Here is a 19,252-nt window from a genome sequence, read left to right on the forward strand (position 1 = left end):
GGAGTGTGTATGTGAGGATCTTCAAAAGGCAGAAGTATTCAGTCAGCAGTATGTAAAGATTGTTGGTTACAAGGATGATGGCAAGATAGAGGAGGAGACTAAGGCCAAAGAAGTAATAAAATTTACATAGGATAACGATGACATTTACAATAAGTTACAAAAGTTGAAAACTAGAAAAGCGGCTGGAATTGATCAGATTTCTGGGGATATACTAAAGACAATGGGTTGGGATATAGTACCATATCTGAAGTACTTATTTGATTATTGTTAGGTCGGAGGAGCTATACCAGATGAGTGGAGAGTTGCTATAGTAGCCCCTGTGTATGAAAGAAAGGGTGATAGACATAAAGCTGAAAATTACAGGCCAGTAAGTTTGACATGCATTGTATGTAAGCTTCGGGAAGGCATTCTTTCTGATTATATTAGACATGTTTGTGAAATTAATAACTGGTTCGATAGAAGGCAATTCGGTTTTAGGAAAGGTTATTCCACTGAAGCTCAACTTGTAGGATTTCAGCAAGATATAGCAGATATCTTGGATTCTGGAGGTCAAATGGACTGTATCGCGATCGACCTGTCTAAAGCATTTGATAGGGTGGATCATGGGAGACTACTGGCAAAAATGAGTGCAATTGGACTAGACAAAATAGTGACTGAATGGGTTGCTATATTTCTAGAAAATAGATCTCAGAGAATTAGAGTAGGTGAAGCTTTATCTGACCCTGTAATAATCAAGAGGGGAATTCCTCAAGGCAGTATTATCGGACCTTTATGTTTTCTTATATATATAAATGATATGAGTAAAGGAGTGGAATCGGAGGTAAGGCTTTTTGCGTATGATGTTATTCTTTATAGAGTGATAAATAAGTTACAAGATTGTGAACAACTGCAACGTGACCTCGAAAATGTTGTGAGATGGACAGCTGGCAATGGTATGTTGATAAATGGGGTTAAAGTCAGGTTGTGAGTTTCACAAATAGGAAAAGTCCTCTCAGTTTTAATTACTGCGTTGATGGGGTGAAAGTTCCTTTTAGGGATCATTGTAAGTATCTAGGTGTTAATATAAGGAAAGATCTTCATTGGGGTAATCACATAAATATGATTGTAAATAAAGGGTACAGATCTCTGCACATAGTTATGAGGGTGTTTAGGGGTTGTAGTAAGGATGTAAAGGAGAGGGCATATAAGTCTCTGGTAAGACTCCAACTAGAGTATGGTTCCAGTGCATGGTACCCTCACCAGGATTACCTTATTCAAGAACTGGAAAAAATCCAAAGAAAAGCAGCTCGATTTGTTCTGGGTGATTTCCGGCAAAAGAGTAGCGTTACAAAAATATTGCAAAGTTTGGGTTGGGAAGAATTGAGAGAAAGAAGAAGAGCTGCTCGACTAAGTGGTATGTAATAATAATTTTTGGAAATGAGTCATAGCTCTCACAATGCATTGGCACTGCTGGTGGCTTCAAATAGCCTATGCAGTAGCCTCCACGGTATGCACTAGCCTTGCGTCTTGGGTGGTGTGCTAAGTCCCAACTGACGAGCCTAACTTAGCACACGAGGGCGAAACGCAGGCAACCAAGAATGAGTTAGCTGGAAATAACGGACCATTATATTGGTATTATAAATTTACTCATTCAGGACAAATATTTTAGGTTCCCTATGGGAATCAACATCTACATCATTAAGTGGTATGTTCCGAGCTGTCAGCGGAGGGATGGCATGGAATGACATTAGTAGACGAATAAGTTTGAATGGCGTTTATAAAAGTAGGAAAGCTCACAATATAAAGATAAAGTTGGAATTCAAGAGGACAAACTGGGGCAAATATTCATTTATAGGAAGGGGAGTTAGGGATTGGAATAACTTACCAAGGGAGACGTTCAATAAATTTCCAATTTCTTTGAAAGCATTTAGGTAAAGGCTAGGAAAGCAACAGATAGGGAATCTGCCACCTGGGTGACTGCCCTAAATGCAGATCAGTATTGATTGATTGATTGATTGATTGATTTCTTGATTGATTGATTGATTGATCGATCGATTGATTGATTGATTGATTGATTGATTGATTGATTGATTGATTGATTGATTGATTGATACCAACCACGGTACAATAATAATTAAACTTATGTCATAACGGACCACCTTTTCAATGTTTAAATTACATTTCTAATCTAGGAACTAGTTTTGGCCTTGGCTGGCCATCATCAGCCTTAATGCAAAACTGTACAAACACACCCAATAACTAAAACAAATGTACAAACACACACAAATGACATTAAAAAGTGTTAAAAACATCTGGGATGAACTATGTGCACAATGTGTAAAATATGATGAAATTAAAATCAGGCTCTAAAATTCTTAGATGCGTTGCATCATGTTCAAAGGTTCCATTAGTGCTTGTTGTTAAAATAACATGAAAATGCTGAAAAGTTCCTCTGTTGGACATTGTCAGTGGTTGAATCAAGGAACGGCACACAAAGATATAGTTAAATAACTGGCATGTTCTTAATTTGTTGCTGGTAGACATTTGCAATGCAGTGCGGTGTCCATGAAGTTATCCTTTCGTTGTGGCGTGTGGTGTATGGCCTATTGTTGTGTGCCTCATACTAATGGTTATGCAATACTAATGGTCGACATCAAGCGTTGATGGTAGCACCTTAAATGGAGACCACTTTTAAATAGTAAATCAAAATCTTCAGTACAAGTACAAATGTTACAATATAAAGTTTACTGGTGTGCGTACTGAAACATACCAGCAGAAAAAAGCCCTGCATATATCTCTCTGTCTTCTACCTTCCAAATTGAGCTTTATCCAAACTACATCTTCCATATCGTTATGTAATTCTTCTATCTGATTACTAATCTTTTCCTTTATTAGAAATGATATTCCTCCAGAGGTTCTCCCTCATGCTCGTCTCTTTCTTTTCATTACACTTCTCATAACATACCCCTTCCATGATAAGATCCTCCCTTCGGGCATCCATGTTTATAAAAAGGCAAATATCACAAAATGTTCCACAAGCACAAACACTTCATCATTCCCCAGTTTACTTAATAAGCCTTCTGTATTAACAAAGCCAGCCCTCCATACTAGTTATTTTGTTTTTCTGGTTTAAGTCACACTCCCTGTTTTAGTTTGTCTGTTTATTGTCTTACCAATTTGGACTATACTTCCATAAGGAGATCTATAAATTCCCTCCAGCATCTTTCCTTCCTGTTTATTTGCTTTTCCCTCTATGAGATCCCCCTTCTTAGCCCAAATGTATTTCGAGTTCTGTCCTTGTTTCTTTTTCTGATGATCTTCTATGTTACCACGGCCTTTTACAGTTACAGATGTACTACAGGTGCTACCCCCTATTCAACATCAGGTGTTAAGCACTTAGTCACAGGCCGCTGCTCAGCACTGGTGACTATGTTCTCATTCTCTGTAGCTGTAAGCAAAGCCGTTCTCCTGGTTCTTGCATATCATCATTCCTTCTTTCGTGTTGTGGTGCTGGCACTGCACTACCTTCTCGTGCCAAGGCTTCCAGCTGAGATGACAAGTAATTCTTTCTCCAACCATCACCTACAATTAAAAGTCTCTTACCCCTTATGAACGCTGTAATGCCCTCACTTCTTGCTCTACCCAGGCGGAATCGAAGAACTCTAGTCTCCTTTCTCTCTTCAACTCTGAGGTCTCTCTGGATCCAAACTTCTGTCCCTTTTAAATTCTTGGCATTCCGGAGAATTTGATAGGCTTTCATCCTGGATACCAATTGCACCTTAATCAGCCTATTTCTACAGGTTCTTCCTATTCTCTGAACGTCATCCAGATCGTATTTCGTGCAATTTACTTTCACTCCTGCCGTAAGCACTTCTAATACAGAAGATAATAATGCCAATTTACCCTCGCCCCTATTCTCTTTAATCCCATATATGATCAGACATCTACTATGTTAGGCAAGTGTTAATCTCCGGACCTGCATCTGCAGCTCTCATGTGCGCTGCTCCAACACCAAGCAATGTTCCTTTGCAATTTCCACTTCCTACTGGTATTTAACCAGCCATTCTCTTATACCTGCCATGTCACCTCTCTTTCAAGTCATGGATGTCCTTATTCTGTTCCATGATCAGCTCTCTCATTTTGTCTGCTTGGCTGACCTCCGAACTCAATGGTGCAGGGTTGCTTTCCACTCCTCCGATTACCAATAGCACCGTGATCACTATTACTGCCAACACCATTTCAAAGTAATTTACATCACGTTTTAGTCCACATACCTGGTACTTTTTGCGGTTATTTCATCGGCCAATGACCGCTCAGTAGAGTTCTATGTCCATCCCCATTTCACTTAAGCCAACAAACACTCAGCACTCCAACACACACATCTGCTTCGCTTGCATGGCTCCAATTGACTCGAAAAAAAATCAGCTGCTGCTTACAACTGTAAGATCATGAAATACATGTAGAAACTTTGCAAGATAAAGTGGCCAGAAACAGCAATTGGACACTTGCAGACTCTAGCTATGGCAAGTCAAGCAGCCGGAGTGTTGGTTGGCAGGCTGGTGGTTTCCTCATAACAGTATGTCAGTGTAAAATGAATGTGAAGCAGAAATTGCTCGAATGATGTAAACACATATTTCTTTGGTACCAAACACCTTGAACAAGCAATTTTATTTTTCTGTCTGTCATACTGTTCTCTAGGCAGTATTTTACAGGTAGTGGGAACTCCAGCAGTTCCTTCTCTGTGGAACCACTTGCAACTATGAATATCTGACCATGTCCTGAAACCGAGGAGAGGAATGTTGAAAATGAATGAATACTGTCTCATTGGAAAAGCTCAAAGGAAATGTCTTCACAAGCTGCCAAATTTTCTGTTAGTCAGCAATGAAACAATTTCCACTGCCAAAAGAAAAACTTGTTTAGTGGCTGGATTTTTCCCATGGTACTAGGAGGAATTTGGAACAGTTCTGTGGCTTTACCTGGAGAAATGTGTTGATGATGATGATGATGATGATGATGATGATGATGATGATGATGATGATGCTTGTTATTTTAAGGGGCCTAACATCGAAGGTTATCGGCCCCAAGGAATGTATTCAAGGCAGGCTGTATCACTGTACACGGTTCAGAAGTCAAAGAGCAGGGTGTATTTGTCATCTGAGAATGGGAGAAAAGTCTTTAAACCAGATTTTTTGTTGATTCTTTCCCATTTTATCTGATTTAGTGTTAGTAATTTTTAAGTTATCACCTTTAAATATTTGCTTCAAAATTCACAGACCGAACACATCTGTGCTCTCCTAGAGTATGATGAATAATTTTGGTAGCGGTAACAGACAATGTTGTTGGCTTGCGTATTTATAGCACATTAGCACATAAAAAGTTCTTGTTAAAAATATGGCTGTTGGATGGACTCTTGATATATTGGACTCGAAGATTGGTGCAATTTGTTATAATTAATCCTGTTATAAGGTGATTTGTAGGAGGAACTTTTTTGTTTGGAAAGCGTGCAGACTGGATGTCTGGTTGTGCCAATAGAAGAAAATATATAGGCCTAAAATGAAAATAAGAATCTATAATGTGCCATTACACTATTCCAAAAGTGAAGTTCTAGTCGAGTTGGAGTAAACACAATTACCCACAGCGACGTTAAGCAGAATGAATAACGTTGTAATATGTCACAGAAATTCAGAATGACACAATATCAAAAGTTATATAATCATGGTGGCAGTGAGAAAGACAAAAAAATGGGGACTTGCATTGTTAAGAAACTCAACACTGTAGAAAGGATAAGAAAATGACTGACTATCTTTGCGAGAAGACGTGGCACGAATAAGTTGTAAGCTGATTCAAAAGAAAAGTATCAAGAAAAGAAGAAAATTTGAGGAAGGAACATATTAGCTACAAGGAAACATCATAATAATGCCTAACATATCAATATATATTCATAAAACATGTTATATCCAATTAAAACATTCAACGAGATTTGGAAGTCGGCCAGTCTAAGACACCAAGAGCATAATACGTAGGGCGAGTCATAAGTCATAGCAACTATTTTTTTCTCGTGAACAGGAGGCAACACGGAAAATCTAAGATATGCATTTGGAAACGTACAGTATGTACTTGCGTATGATGCCACTAGATGGTGTATGTAAACAACAGTGTGGGTCTAAGTATGCCCCCAAGTTCAGTGTGTGAGTGAGAGTGTCACAAAATGGAAGTCAACAAGCAGGAACAACAATAGTATATAAAAATAGCAGTTCTCCATGGCAGAAATGCACGCCAATGCCATGTAGAGCTGCAGGAAGCATTAGGTGTGCACGCCATACCCTATAGAACAGTGGCAAGGTGGGTGGAGACCTTCAAACTGGGTAGAGTATCAACTGCCGATTTGCCTCGCCCAGGCCGTCCAGTGTCCATGGACAGAGATGTACGGATAATGGTGATTGATCAGTGTTTACATGAGGACAGGTGCTGGACTCTAGCGGAATTGCGAGAACATACAGCAATACCAGCGGCAACAATACGGCGCATTTTACACAAGGACCTACAGATGTGTAAACTTTGTGCAAAGTGAGTGCCACGTCACTTAACTGAGGTACAGAAATGGACTTGTTATGAAATATGTCACATCTATCTGGAGAGGTTTCAGCCAGAAGGACAAGCCATGTTGAATCGCATTATTGCAGTCGATGAAACATGGGCACATGCTTATGAACCTGAACTGAAGAGACAGTCAAGTGAATGGCATCATCAGGGGTCACCAAGGAGACACAAGGTTAGACAAAATGAATCGCCCAATAAGGTTATGGTAATCCTGGCATACAATGTTCTAGGTGTTCTTGTGTATCATCCAATGTGTGAGGGGCACACTGTCAATGCAGTTTATTACAATTCCTTTTTGTTGAATGTTATGCACATGAACAGTGTCTGCATTGTCACTAATCATCCTCATGCACAAGTTCCCAAATTCGTTGCACATTGTTGGGTGTAATGGTTATGGAAGGTCTTCCAGATCGCTCTTCATCTTCAAGGTATGTTCTTTCACCTCTGAAGCACCTGTGTCACTCAAAACAAAACATTGCATATGACTCATTGCCTAATCACCGTTTGTTTGCTGAAGCATGTTCAATGTCTCTGTGGCCCATTTGCCTAGTTCACCGCAAAATTTTTCGTTGGCCCATTGTTCCACCTTTCTGTTTGTGATGTAATCACAGGCTATCACACTCATGTGTTCACAAAAATACCACTATAACAACATGTATATTACCTCACAGCAAAACAGGACTAGTTCAAAGAGAAAATATAAATCTTACCGCTGCGCTAGTGCTGCTGGTATACAAGGGGAGAATCAAATGCTGAGAGGTGAATTATTTCTGCAATAGGCCTACATGATGGTTACACTAACTGTGGGAATACAAGTTTATTTATTTTCAAATCAATGCAGTTGTTTTGTTTGTGTTTCTGTAGAGAAAAAGACATGAAATTTATTTGAGAAGTGGAGGAACCCACAGAATTCAAAAGCAGATACTGGCACTAGTCTTGGGACTAGGTTCACTATGTTTTGTACAATATTTAAGAGGAAAAGATCAGTTTTAAAGAATTTTCTGATGTGGGATCTAAATCTCCCAAGGTAAAAAGGCCCTGCTGTTCAACATACATATAGGTATTCAAACTCGGAAGATCTTTATCAGTACGTTCATGTGGAGCTTGCTGCTGTATGGTTGTAAAATCTGGACATTAGGAGAACAGGAAAAGTTTAGAGACAGATGAAATGCCTGTCTAGAGGAGAATGGAAAGAATAAGTCAGACTGAAATGAAGAGCAATACCGGTACCGAAGACCTGAAGGAAAAAAAAAATGGACCCTGGTCACTGAAATAAAAAAAGGAAAATACAATTTATTAGTTACTATCTGCAGTGCAGGATCTTCGACTACATCATGAGCTCCGCAGCTTTGCAATGTTTCTGAAGGAAGAAATGCCAGTTAAAGCGAAGGAGGATGATCTAGAATGTCTTACTTCAAGAACCTGTTTCTGAGGATGAACAGCAAGACCTACACTGAGTTAAAGATAGACATCTCTGGCTGCGACAACAAGCTTAGCCTTTAGAATAAGGATAATATGATGATGAATTTTCATCTTCAAAACACAGTTGTCTACTGGAAGGGAAGTTTTCAGACATAGAAAAGTCGCTTTCTTATAAGACTTGAACAAAATCAAGTCTTCGCTTGTAGGTAAGGAAATATTGAAATCAAACATTCTTGAAAGACAGGTCCATTACATTGTCAGATTAATGAACATACATTTAAAATCATCATTAAAGCAATTTTTTGTAAACATTTATTTTCCATTAAGAATTTGTTTAAACCACAAACTTAATTGTAAGTAGTTCTGCGTTATAAGTACTGTGCTTCAAATTGTTCAACTTGGATTAGGTATAAATATGTTTCTACTGTGATTAGTAGGGGTGGTGATTTTTTACTGTAGTGATTTTACACAAAATGCACAACCTGTAAACTACTTTTGAATGTGTTTTGAAAATGCAACAAAATATTAAATTTACTTAAAATTCAACATTTTATTAAAATGCTATGTAAAAGCAAAACATTATTTTTCAAATAAAACTTTATGTGTTTATTCTTTTTCTGAAAAAAGGAATTTTGTGTCCTCTTCAACAATCTGTAAATGCTGTTGGCTGTTAAGCTCAGATACCCAGAATTTGCCCAAGCAGTTTTGTAATGTATTTGGGGTCCTACCAAGATTGTAGATGCTGAAAGATGTACAGTTTTATTGTAGGTGATAAAACACAAATGACAAAACAAAATGTTTGGGGTATGTTCCATGATTTTCCTCAACAGTGTCACTGATTAATGAACATGGCTTTATTATTATTATTATTATTATTATTATTTTTATTATTCTGATTTTGTACCATTCTATTTTTCCTATTAATCATCATGGAAAAGAGTAAGACAATGCTGCTAACTAGAGGAAAAAGGGAAGGGAATGATAAAAATTAGGGAACAAAACCTTGAAACTGTGGAGAGATTAAAGTACTTGGGAAGCAGACTGATGCAGAATGCAGGCCTGAACATGGAGATCAGCAAAAGGATTCAACAGGGAAATGCATTTTACCAGAGTTTGAGAAACCTGATGTGGAGGAAGGAAGTACCAATTAAGTGTAAAGAGGTCATGTATAAGATGTATTACTGCCCAATACTAATACATAGCAGAGACTTGGACACTGGCAAAAAGATAGGAGAAAGAAAGACAGTGAAATGAAAATTTTAAGATGATATGAAAGATAAGAAAGGACAGATTAAGATATGAGAATATTGCAAGGGGGGGGATCAGAGTGAAAAAAACTTTACAACAGAATAGACAAAATTAATTTTAGATAGTGTGGAAATGTTAAAAGGATAGAAGAAGGAAGGATATTGAAGCAGATGATTGACCCAGATAGAAGGAAGGAGGTCAAGAAAATCCAAACTAAGGTGGTTGAAAACAATCAAGAATAGTGTAATTAGAAAAAACCTGGATTGGAATACAGTTAAGGAGGAACAATGGTGATTGGATAGAGGCAGTTGGAAAGGTGCTATAAGCATGCCAACCTGACAGAAGCTAAATGAGGAAAATTGATATTGTTGATGATATTTTTTTCTGTTATGTTTAGTCTATGTATGAGTTTAAAACAAATGTCAAATTTCATCATATTTTGTGCATTCTTATTTTACTATTAGTTCTATGCAAAAGTGATTTTACTTTCATGTTAATAGCCTATTTTTAAAGATCATTTTACCTATTTATCAGAATTGACTCAGATTCTGTGGTTTTCTTCAAAATAAAGCTTAATGCTAAATTACAAGTGTATACACACTACAAAATGCTAAATATACAAATCTACTGATTTTTTCAAAATGCTAAAAAATCACCATCGCTAGTGAGACGGTGAAAAGTATTAGTTAAAAGCTGAATTATATTTCTGAAACCAATGAGATTATGAGTAACCATAATGTATATTTATTAGTCATTTATATCTTATATGTTTATATATGTGCATGATCATTATGCTATAAATGAAATAAATTAATACACTTTATAAGAATAAGAAATACTGCTCTTCAAACAAGTTTTCTGAAGTTGAAGTAAGCACTGAACAGCGTTGTATATCAAGGAGTTGTTCAGCCTTGGTTGTAGATTCTGTAACAATGATGTAAACTTCCAATACTGATGAAATATATAGAAAGAAGTTAAGATAATGTTTGCATATGTTCCAAAACCCATGAAATGATATTTCATTCTAAATGATGTTTTCACTTGCTGCAGGCATACTTTCACTATGAGGCACAGCTAGGAAGATTAGCAAATGTCATTAACAAGATGTTAGATCTTCCGCCATCTGACTTGCTGACATTCTTTGAAGCTCCATCTGTGTGGCGTAGGATAACCTCAGCTGCGCAGTCACGGCCCCTGAGGGAAGCAGGTATTAGTGTCAATATTAGATTATATTCATTTACTTAGCTATTGATGATAATAATGATTACATCAAATCTTTCATTTTAACTATAAATATGTAATGTATATGGGACTGAAAGCAAGGTGGTCTCAGGACCTGTTTTCATAAGTTGGAAGTAACAGACATTAAGGTAACAAGATTGGTAGCTGGTACAAAAAAAAAGTGGAAACAAAGGCAGGAGAGTTCTTGGAATGGTGATATAAAGGCTGAGTTAAAAATAAACTTAATGGATAAAGCTGCTTTTTTTTTTTTTTTTTTTTTTTTTTTTTTTTTTTTTTTTTTTTTTTTTTGTGGCTTTACGTTGCACCAACACAGATAGGTCTTATGGTGACGATTGGAGAGGATAGGGCTAGGAGTGGGAAGGAAGCGGCCGTGGCCTTATTTAAAGTACAGCCCCAGCATTGCCTGGTGTGAAAATGGGAAACCATGGAAAACCATCTTCAGGGTTGCCGACAGTGGTATTCGAACCCACTATCTCCCGGATGCAAGCTCACGGCCACGCGCCCCTAACTGCACGGCCAACTCATCCGGTTGGAAAAAGCTGGGATTATAAACTGGCTTTGATGGTGGGTGGGTCCTATGAGACAGACAGAAGAGAGTAGTTTACCTAGGAGAGAATTAGACTTGACCATGGATGGTAAGAAAAGCAGAGGAAGATCAAGATGAGGATGGGTAACAATTTAAGGATAAGGGGTGTAAAACTAACAAGGTCATGGAGCTAGTTGCAAATAAAGGAATATGGAATGTACAGAGGCTTGCAGACTGAACACTGAAAGGTATAGCAGTCTATAATGAATGTGTGTGTGTGCGCGCATGCGTGTGTAGGATAAATTCTCATTTGGACTACAGAAGGTCGTTCGGGATCTCTGGGGATGATGTTTGAAGGGTAATTAGCTTATGAAAGGCCACGTCTCCACCACCGATCATGCTCAGTTTGAAAGCCAGCATTTCTAGCTATAGCTCGACAACAATGAAGCAGACTTTTTCGCAGACCTAGCATGTCTATCTTATCCCACTCCTCCTGATGTACTTTCCAGAGGCCATTGATAGTGCGTGGATGTCTAATTCCTAAGGCCCTTTGTAGGAGTCCGATTGCACAGAAGTCCATGGGTGACTCATCGGGTGCCTTCACTGGAATGTCAGTAAAAGGAATTGCATGGATTCCAGTTTCCATCTCCATTCTCTCTAAGAACAAACGAGTCAAACAAGAGATGTGGCTGGATGCTTTACCTTAATGTACCCATACCTGATTTTTCGCCCTCCCATACAGTACTGGGATATCTGTATTGAAAATGGGTGTTAAAACTTCTTGCTGATAGTATGTACAGTTCACCTTCACATTATTAGCGACATGGCGAATGGTTAACTTGCCACTGTAGTAGTATCCAGCGATGATCATGAAACCCCTTGGAAAACTTTCCTGACATTCTTTATACAATGTTTGATTTTTTTTGTTGTCTCTAGGGCGATAGTAAATCGAGCAGGGTTTGTTACAGTCATTAAGGTACACATATGCTTCGTTTAATGTCACCACATTTTTCCATCTGCCTCCTGCCAGGTAGCCCTCATAGAGCTTTCTAGCGTTAGTGTGACATTCTGAAATGTGACGAGGCAACAGCTTATGAACTCGGTGCTAATACCCCTTTTCTAATTGCAGGTCCTATTGAAACAGACATCCCAACTTACGTACAATAGTTTTTTGGGGGGCTGTGCAGTATTACCACCTGAGACAAGGGCCTTCACTTTCCTCACCGCTTGTGATATACGGCTGGTGGCTGGTCGTGGAGTTGCCTGTATTTTCCCCTCTGGAATTAAGTTACTTCGGCCTTTGCCTTTTTTATGCAATACAGCACTGATCTCGTTCTTTGATATAAATAAAGCATGTTTCTTACACATTACTTCGACTGCAGAATAGCTATATTTAGCATTGGAAAGGGCTGTTATGTAACCCCCCTAATAAGCGCCAATCTGCTTCGGCATCATGCAGCTAATATCATGAAACTCTACACATGTTCTCAGTTCTGACGTGAATCATCACTCCCCGGTTTGGCGTGCTCAAATTGATAACAGCTCCACCAGCACCCTTCAAACTCATCGCTAGAGATCCTGAACAACCTTCTGTATGTGTAAGTAGGGTAGCATCCTGCTTTACAGAATTGACTGAGCCTAGAATATTTTAAACAGTCCTCAAACATACGGGAGTAACAGAGGCCCAATTCCATTTGACAGACGAGGGACTCCTTGGAAACAACTTGGCGAATGAAATGGAATTTGATGGATTAATGGTGTTTATGGAAGAAAAAAGCAGAACTGGCTGAGTAAGTGAAAGTGAATAAATCTGGATGTGTTAGTAGTTGATGATATTTGGGTAAAGGGAGATAACAAGTAAGAGATAGGAGATTATGAAATATTCTTAACAGGTGTTACAAATGGAAGGGCAGAGTATAGGTTAGAAACGTTCATCAGGAACACTATATCACACATTGTCATTTCTGTTAGGTAATCCCAAAAATAAGTCTCCTATATTTTTATAAATACAGAACTTTATTCATGTGACTGTTGGTCACAATATTGTGAAGAGTATTTCCCGCGCTCACATATAAACGTGTGCATGCCGCACTGAGGCACTCAGTCTTGGATTGGCAGCCGTTGAGAATGGAGCTCCCGTTGGATGTTACCGCCAAGTGCGAAGTGCGTGCAGTTATTTGGTTTTTTAACACAAAAGGTACTGAACCAATTGAAATCCATTGCCAATTGATTAGAGTGAATGGTGAGTCGTGCATGGATGTCAAAAATGTCCATAAATGGTGTAGAGAGTTTGCAGCTGGTCAGAATGAATTTCACGACGAACGAACAAAGGAGCGGGAGACCGTAAATTTCCATCGAGACAGTCGTGAAGGTTGAGAAAGTCATGCGTGAAGATCGGTGGATCACTCTGGATGATCTCTGCACTTTGGTTCCTGAGGTTTCCTGAAGCGCCGCTCACAACTTCCTGAAAGGCATAGCGGCGAGCTGATATGACATGGACATACAAAAACTGTCACAGCATCAACAAAAATGCATTGACCAAAATGGTGATTATGTAGAAAAATAGCCTAATGTTCAAGCTGTAAAATGATGTAAACCATTGTAGAAATAAACAGGTCTGTGCATTTATAAAAAAATAGGAGACCTTATTTTTGGGATTACCTTCATATATGAGCAAAAGATATGGGTAGATTTTGCAGTTGGGGTAATAAGGATAAGAATTGTTTCTGTCTATTCATCTTGTGAGGGTGCAGATGAGAATTAACTATTGAGCGACATCGTAATCAAGATCAACAGCAAATATAGGAATGGGAAGCGTTTACTGGACTTCTGTACTAGTATAGGATTAGCAGTTGCAAATTCTTTCATCATGTATAAGGTTATTCACTGTTACACTTAAAAGGGCAGAACAACTGTCGTCATTGGCTGTAACTCAATCCAAGTATAAATAACTTCTTCCTGCATACATTGACCAGTTCAACTCAGTTTATGGATGTGTTTGCGATGACTAAACAGACCAATCCTGGCATAAAACATATACCCAAACAAATCGCACTGAATGGGTGGAAGAGGGTGGGGTTGTAATTGACGGAGTTGTCTTGCTTGTCGCTTGGCTTCTTGATGCCTGTGGTATTCTCTTTCAAATAAGTTGACAGCGGTGGATGTAATGTTCCGCCACAGTGAATAGTCCACAGCACATTCTTCCCATGTCTGTATATATAAATACCAGTTGTCTTCATGATGTGTTTCAGCTGGTCCTTAAAACACTTAAGAGGGGCTCCACGAGGTCTACTGCTGGAGCAAAGTTCACCATAAAGAATTTGGCAGGGAAGCCTGGTATCACCCATGCGGTGAACATGACCTAACCATCTCAGTTGATGAGCGATGATTGTTGCCTCAATGCTATTTAGATGCACTTTGTCCAGAACTGCCGTGTTGGTCACATAGTTCTCCCAGTTAATATTCAAGATGAATCTCATTTTCTGTTGGTGGAAGCACTCAAGTTTTTTGATATCATGGCAATAGAGTGTCCAAGTTTCACAACCATACAGCAGCGTGGAAATGACAACAGCTTTGTACACCATGAGTTTGGTATGGAGTTTTAGGTCGTTATTCATGAAGACTCTGTGCATTAACCATCTGGATACTGTATGAGCAGCCCCAATTCTTTTATCAATGTCTTGTTCGCAGGTGCACCGTTTAGACAAGATGCTTCCAAGATATGAAAAGTGATCAACCTGTTCCAATATTGTGTCTAAGATGGAGATACTGAACTCAGAAAAGGTTAATCCTGGGGCAGGTTGTGCAAGTACCTTTGTTGTTTTTTTTGCATTAATGGCAAGACCAAAGCGATCACATGCAATTTTTTAAAGCAGTTGACTGACTGTTGTAGTTCTGCAGGTGTGATGCGGTGTCATCAGCATACTGCCGTTCTGTCACCTGGGTAACCAGAGTACTTCATTGTGAGCGAAGTCTCGCCAGACTGAAAAGGCCTAAGTTGTTTGCAGATGATTCATGCACCATGGCAGCCATTTACAGTGCAAAAAGTGTAGGAGCAAGCACACAGCCTTGTTTCAATCCATGGGTGATTGGGAGCGAATCTGATATTGAGTCACCATGAAGAACCTGTCCAGACATGCCATCATGAAGAGCTTGAACCAATTCCACATAATGTTCAGGACATCCAAAATGTCTCAATACTTTCCTCATAGCAGATCTTGGTACTGCATCAAAGGCTTTTTCCTGATCATAGAAAACTAAATACAGAGGCTGCTGTTGTTCTCTGCATTTTTCCTGGAGTTGTCTAGCACAGAAGATCATATCTGTTGTGCCTCTGGAGGTTTGGAAAGCACATTGAGACTCAGGCAAAATCCTCTCTGAGATAACTCTGAGCCGGTTTAATAGAATTCTTGCAAGAATTTTACCTGCAATTGACAAAAGCGATATACCATGGTAGTTCCCACAGACACTACGATTGCCTTTCTTGAAGATAGTGATGATGATTGCATTCTTCAAGTTGTTAGGTATTTCTCGAGTTTCCCATATCAAGAGGATGAGTGTGAAAAGTCTAGTCTTCAAGAGTATACCTCCATTTTGTATCAGTTCCAGGGAGATATTATCAGGACCAGGAGCCTTTCTTGGTTTTAGTTGATTGAGTGCTTTGGTGAAGTCTCTGTATGTAGGTGGAACTGCCATCCATGGTTGTTGGGACTGCTGAGGGACATTACGAAGAAGGTCCTCACCAACATTGGAGACAGGATTTAGAAGCACAGAGAAATCTTCCTTCCAGTGCTCTAAATTTCTCCATTATCAGTTAAAATAATGGTGTTGTCATCAGTCTTCAATGACCCCGATGAAGATCGAATTGGACCATATATCTCTTTTATGCCAGCATAGAAGTTTTACAGGTCACGGGCATCAGATAGTCTTTGCAGTTCAACTTTTTGTTGCCACCAGTTATTCTTGATTTCCGGTTCCCAAATTTTTGCCTAACATTTTCCTTTAAGTTTCAAGAAATGTGATTTCTTCACATTAGAAGATGGATCTTGAAGATAGAATAGATGGGCTTCCCGTTTGGCATTGATCATACATTTCATTTTTCTTCATTATTTTCATCAAACCAGTCCTGTCTTTTTTTTCCCCCTCACAAAACCACTGTTTCCTCACCTAACTCAGTGATGACCTTCTGAAGCATGGCCCATTCCTAATTTGTACTATCACTGCTGACTGGATGACTAGCCAGTTTGTTTGAGATTGCATTTCTGTAATCTGTAGCAATGGATTCAATTTGAAGTTTAGAAGTATCGAATTTCTTTCTGGGCAGGTTGTGGATGGTACTTTGTGATTTGTGACAGATTGAGATTCTCAACCGGCAAAAAAGGAGCTTATGAGCTGTCCAGCAGCCATCGACATTTCTTGCGGTCCTTGTAACAAGGACATCTTTTTTATCGCATTGCCTGGTGATGATACGTATAGTCAAGGATGTGCCAGTGCTTTGAGCAAGAATGCATCCAAGTGGTCTTGTAGCGATTAGGCAGGCAGAACTAAGTATTAGTAATGAAGAGCTCATGTTCAGCACATAAACCAAGGAGCAGTAGACCATTGGCATACAGTTGCGAAGTCCATGTTTTCCCATCACATTGCACCATAATTGGTGATCTTTACCAACTCTGGTGTTGAAATCGTCAAGTAGTAAGAGCTTGTCTCTTGGTGGTACTTTAGTGATGGTAGTGCTCAGCAGGTTGTAGAACTGGTCTTTAGTTTCTACATCAGCATCCAAGGTAGGAGCATATGCAGAGTTGAGTGTCATAGATTTGGTTCCAGAAAGTGGGATTCGGAAAGTCATAATTCTTTCACTGACAGCGGTTGGAGTTAGCTGATAATCATTCACTAATGTGGTCTTCACAGTGAATCCCACACCATGAATGCGGTGTTCTCCCTCATCTTTTCCCTTCCAGAAGATTGTGTAACCTGAGCTGAACTCTGTAAGTTTACTTTCCCTGGACAGTCTGGTTTCACTTAAGGCAGCAATATCAATATTCACTCGTCCAAGCTCATGGGTGACAAGTGCTGTTCTTCTCTCAGGTCTGTTATTGTCTTTCAAATTAAGTAGGGTTCGAACATTCCAGGTTCCTATAATCTTCGTTTTTCAACCGCATAAGGGGTGACTACTGATGTTTAGCCCACATTTTCTAGGGACTTCCCCATTCAGAGTGGGCAGTGGTGATCCTAAATAGGCCTGCCCAAACACAGATGCAGGACCAAATTCCTGAGTAGTCACGGGGTCTCAGATAGACGACCATCACACATTTGCTGCCAACGTGCAGGTCCGAACTAGAGGCTTCCAGTTTCACCAAAAAACCTGCCTCCACATCCTTATCCCATTGCCGCTGGACTTGAGTTGAAGGGGGTGACAACAGGAAAAAGTGTCACAAGCAGGATTTTGTTTAAGGTGGATCGCAGCTTGCAAGGAAGTGACTCACACACTATGGTCTCAGAACCTGCGGCACAAATGAAATGCAACATGCAGGTTCTAGTAAAACTGCAGTGGACTGCCGCAGACTCGAAATACCATTGAGTTGCGCCTTCACGGCCAGTCCGTTTGGCATAACCTCATCCGCCTCCACGACCGATGAGAATCACAAAAGGTGGTTCCTCCGTCCATTTTGCCGTTGGGCCAGAGATACAGATGATGGGTTCCAGTGTCATTTCCTACACTGTGGGGACCATGATCCCACCCAAAGGGGCTCATTCGCCCAAAGCTGTTGGCCCCTATGGGGGGTCGAGTTATTTACCGTCACTCGACGCTCAGCGTTAGCTGTTTTTACAGCTGGTTGCCAAGCCAGCTAACTCTCCTCCTTTCCCATTCCAGACTTGGGACTGGACAATGGTGGAGTAGTAGAACTACCAAACATATCATAACCAACTATATCATAGCTGACTTTGAATTCAGAAAATTCAGAAAATGAATGGGTATTCCAGGTTTTCTTCTGTGATATGATCTGTAGTGAGCTAAGTATCTCTAGGCCAGGATAGAGAAAGTGAAATCTGCTTGCAGACAAATAAGGGTAGAGAATCTACAGGATGAGGAAATTAGACAGAAGTGCATGGATATGATTAGTGTAAAGTTCCAAAGAGTAGACAGTAAGTAGGTTCAGGATATAGAAATAGAATGGGTTGCATAGAGGGATGCTGTAGTAGAAACAGCAAGGTAATATCTAGGAACAGCTATGTGTAAAAATGGGAAAAAAGCAAACATCTTGGTGGAATGATGAAATGAAAGGAGCTTGTAAACATATATGGAGGGCATATAAAAAATGGCTCCAAACAAGGACTGATGCAGAAATTGAGCTGTATGTAGATGAAAGGAATAGAGAAAAGCAAATAATTATTGAACTGAAGAAGAAGTCATGGGAAGATTTTAGTAATAACCTGGAAAGGCAGATCAAGGGGCTGGAAAACCTTTCTGGACAATAACAGAGAATCTTAGAAAGGGAGGGGGGAAAAAGAAATGAATAGTGTTTTTAGTAAATCAGGTGAACTCTTAATAGATGCCAGGTAATCACTGGACAGATGGAAGTAATATTTTGAAAATCTTCTCAAACTAAAAAGAAATGTTTCCGGTGATGCTGCGAACAACCGAGATCATGGGAAAGAGGACAATGATGTTGGTGAAATTACTCTTGAATATGTGGAAAGGATGGTAAATAAACTCCTTTTTCATAAAACAGCAGGGACAGATGATATTAGACCTTAAATAGTGAAATATAGTGGAAAGGCAGGGATGTAATGGCTTCATAGAGTAATTAAAGTAGCATGGAATGTTAGTTAGGTATATTGTGATTGGTCAAAAGCAGTAATTACACCTATCTGTGAGCAAGGGAACAAAAAAAGGTTAGCAACTACCATCAAGGTATTTCATTGTTCAGCATAAAAGGCAAGGTGTTCACAGGCACTTTGGAATGTAGGATATGATCAATGTTTGAGAGTAAATTGGATGAAAACCAGTGTGAATTCGGACCACAGAGGGGCTATCGGGATCAGATTTGGTATGCACCAAGTAATTGAAAAATGCTATGAGAAGAATAGAAAGTTATGTCAACGATTCATAGATCTAGAGAAGCCACATGACAGAGTACCAAGGGAAAATATATTAGCCATACTGAGTTATTATGGGATGAAAGGTTGATTATTAAAAGCAATGAAAGGTATTATTGTTGACAGTATTGGGCTATG

General features: G+C 39.3%; 1 protein-coding gene across 1 annotated transcript in view; it reads left to right on the forward strand.

Annotated features, from left to right (window-relative positions):
• Positions 1-19,252, forward strand: part of LOC136866321 (pyridine nucleotide-disulfide oxidoreductase domain-containing protein 2) — a 106,141-nt gene that overhangs the window by 36,747 nt on the left and 50,142 nt on the right. Inside the window, exon 4 of the mRNA XM_067143172.2 lies at positions 10,300-10,456. Coding sequence (XP_066999273.2) covers positions 10,300-10,456 — 157 coding nt within the window. The remainder of the gene's footprint in view (positions 1-10,299; positions 10,457-19,252) is intronic.

Source organism: Anabrus simplex, chromosome 3 (assembly GCF_040414725.1).
Source record: "Anabrus simplex isolate iqAnaSimp1 chromosome 3, ASM4041472v1, whole genome shotgun sequence".
Taxonomy (NCBI): Eukaryota; Metazoa; Arthropoda; class Insecta; order Orthoptera; family Tettigoniidae; genus Anabrus; species Anabrus simplex.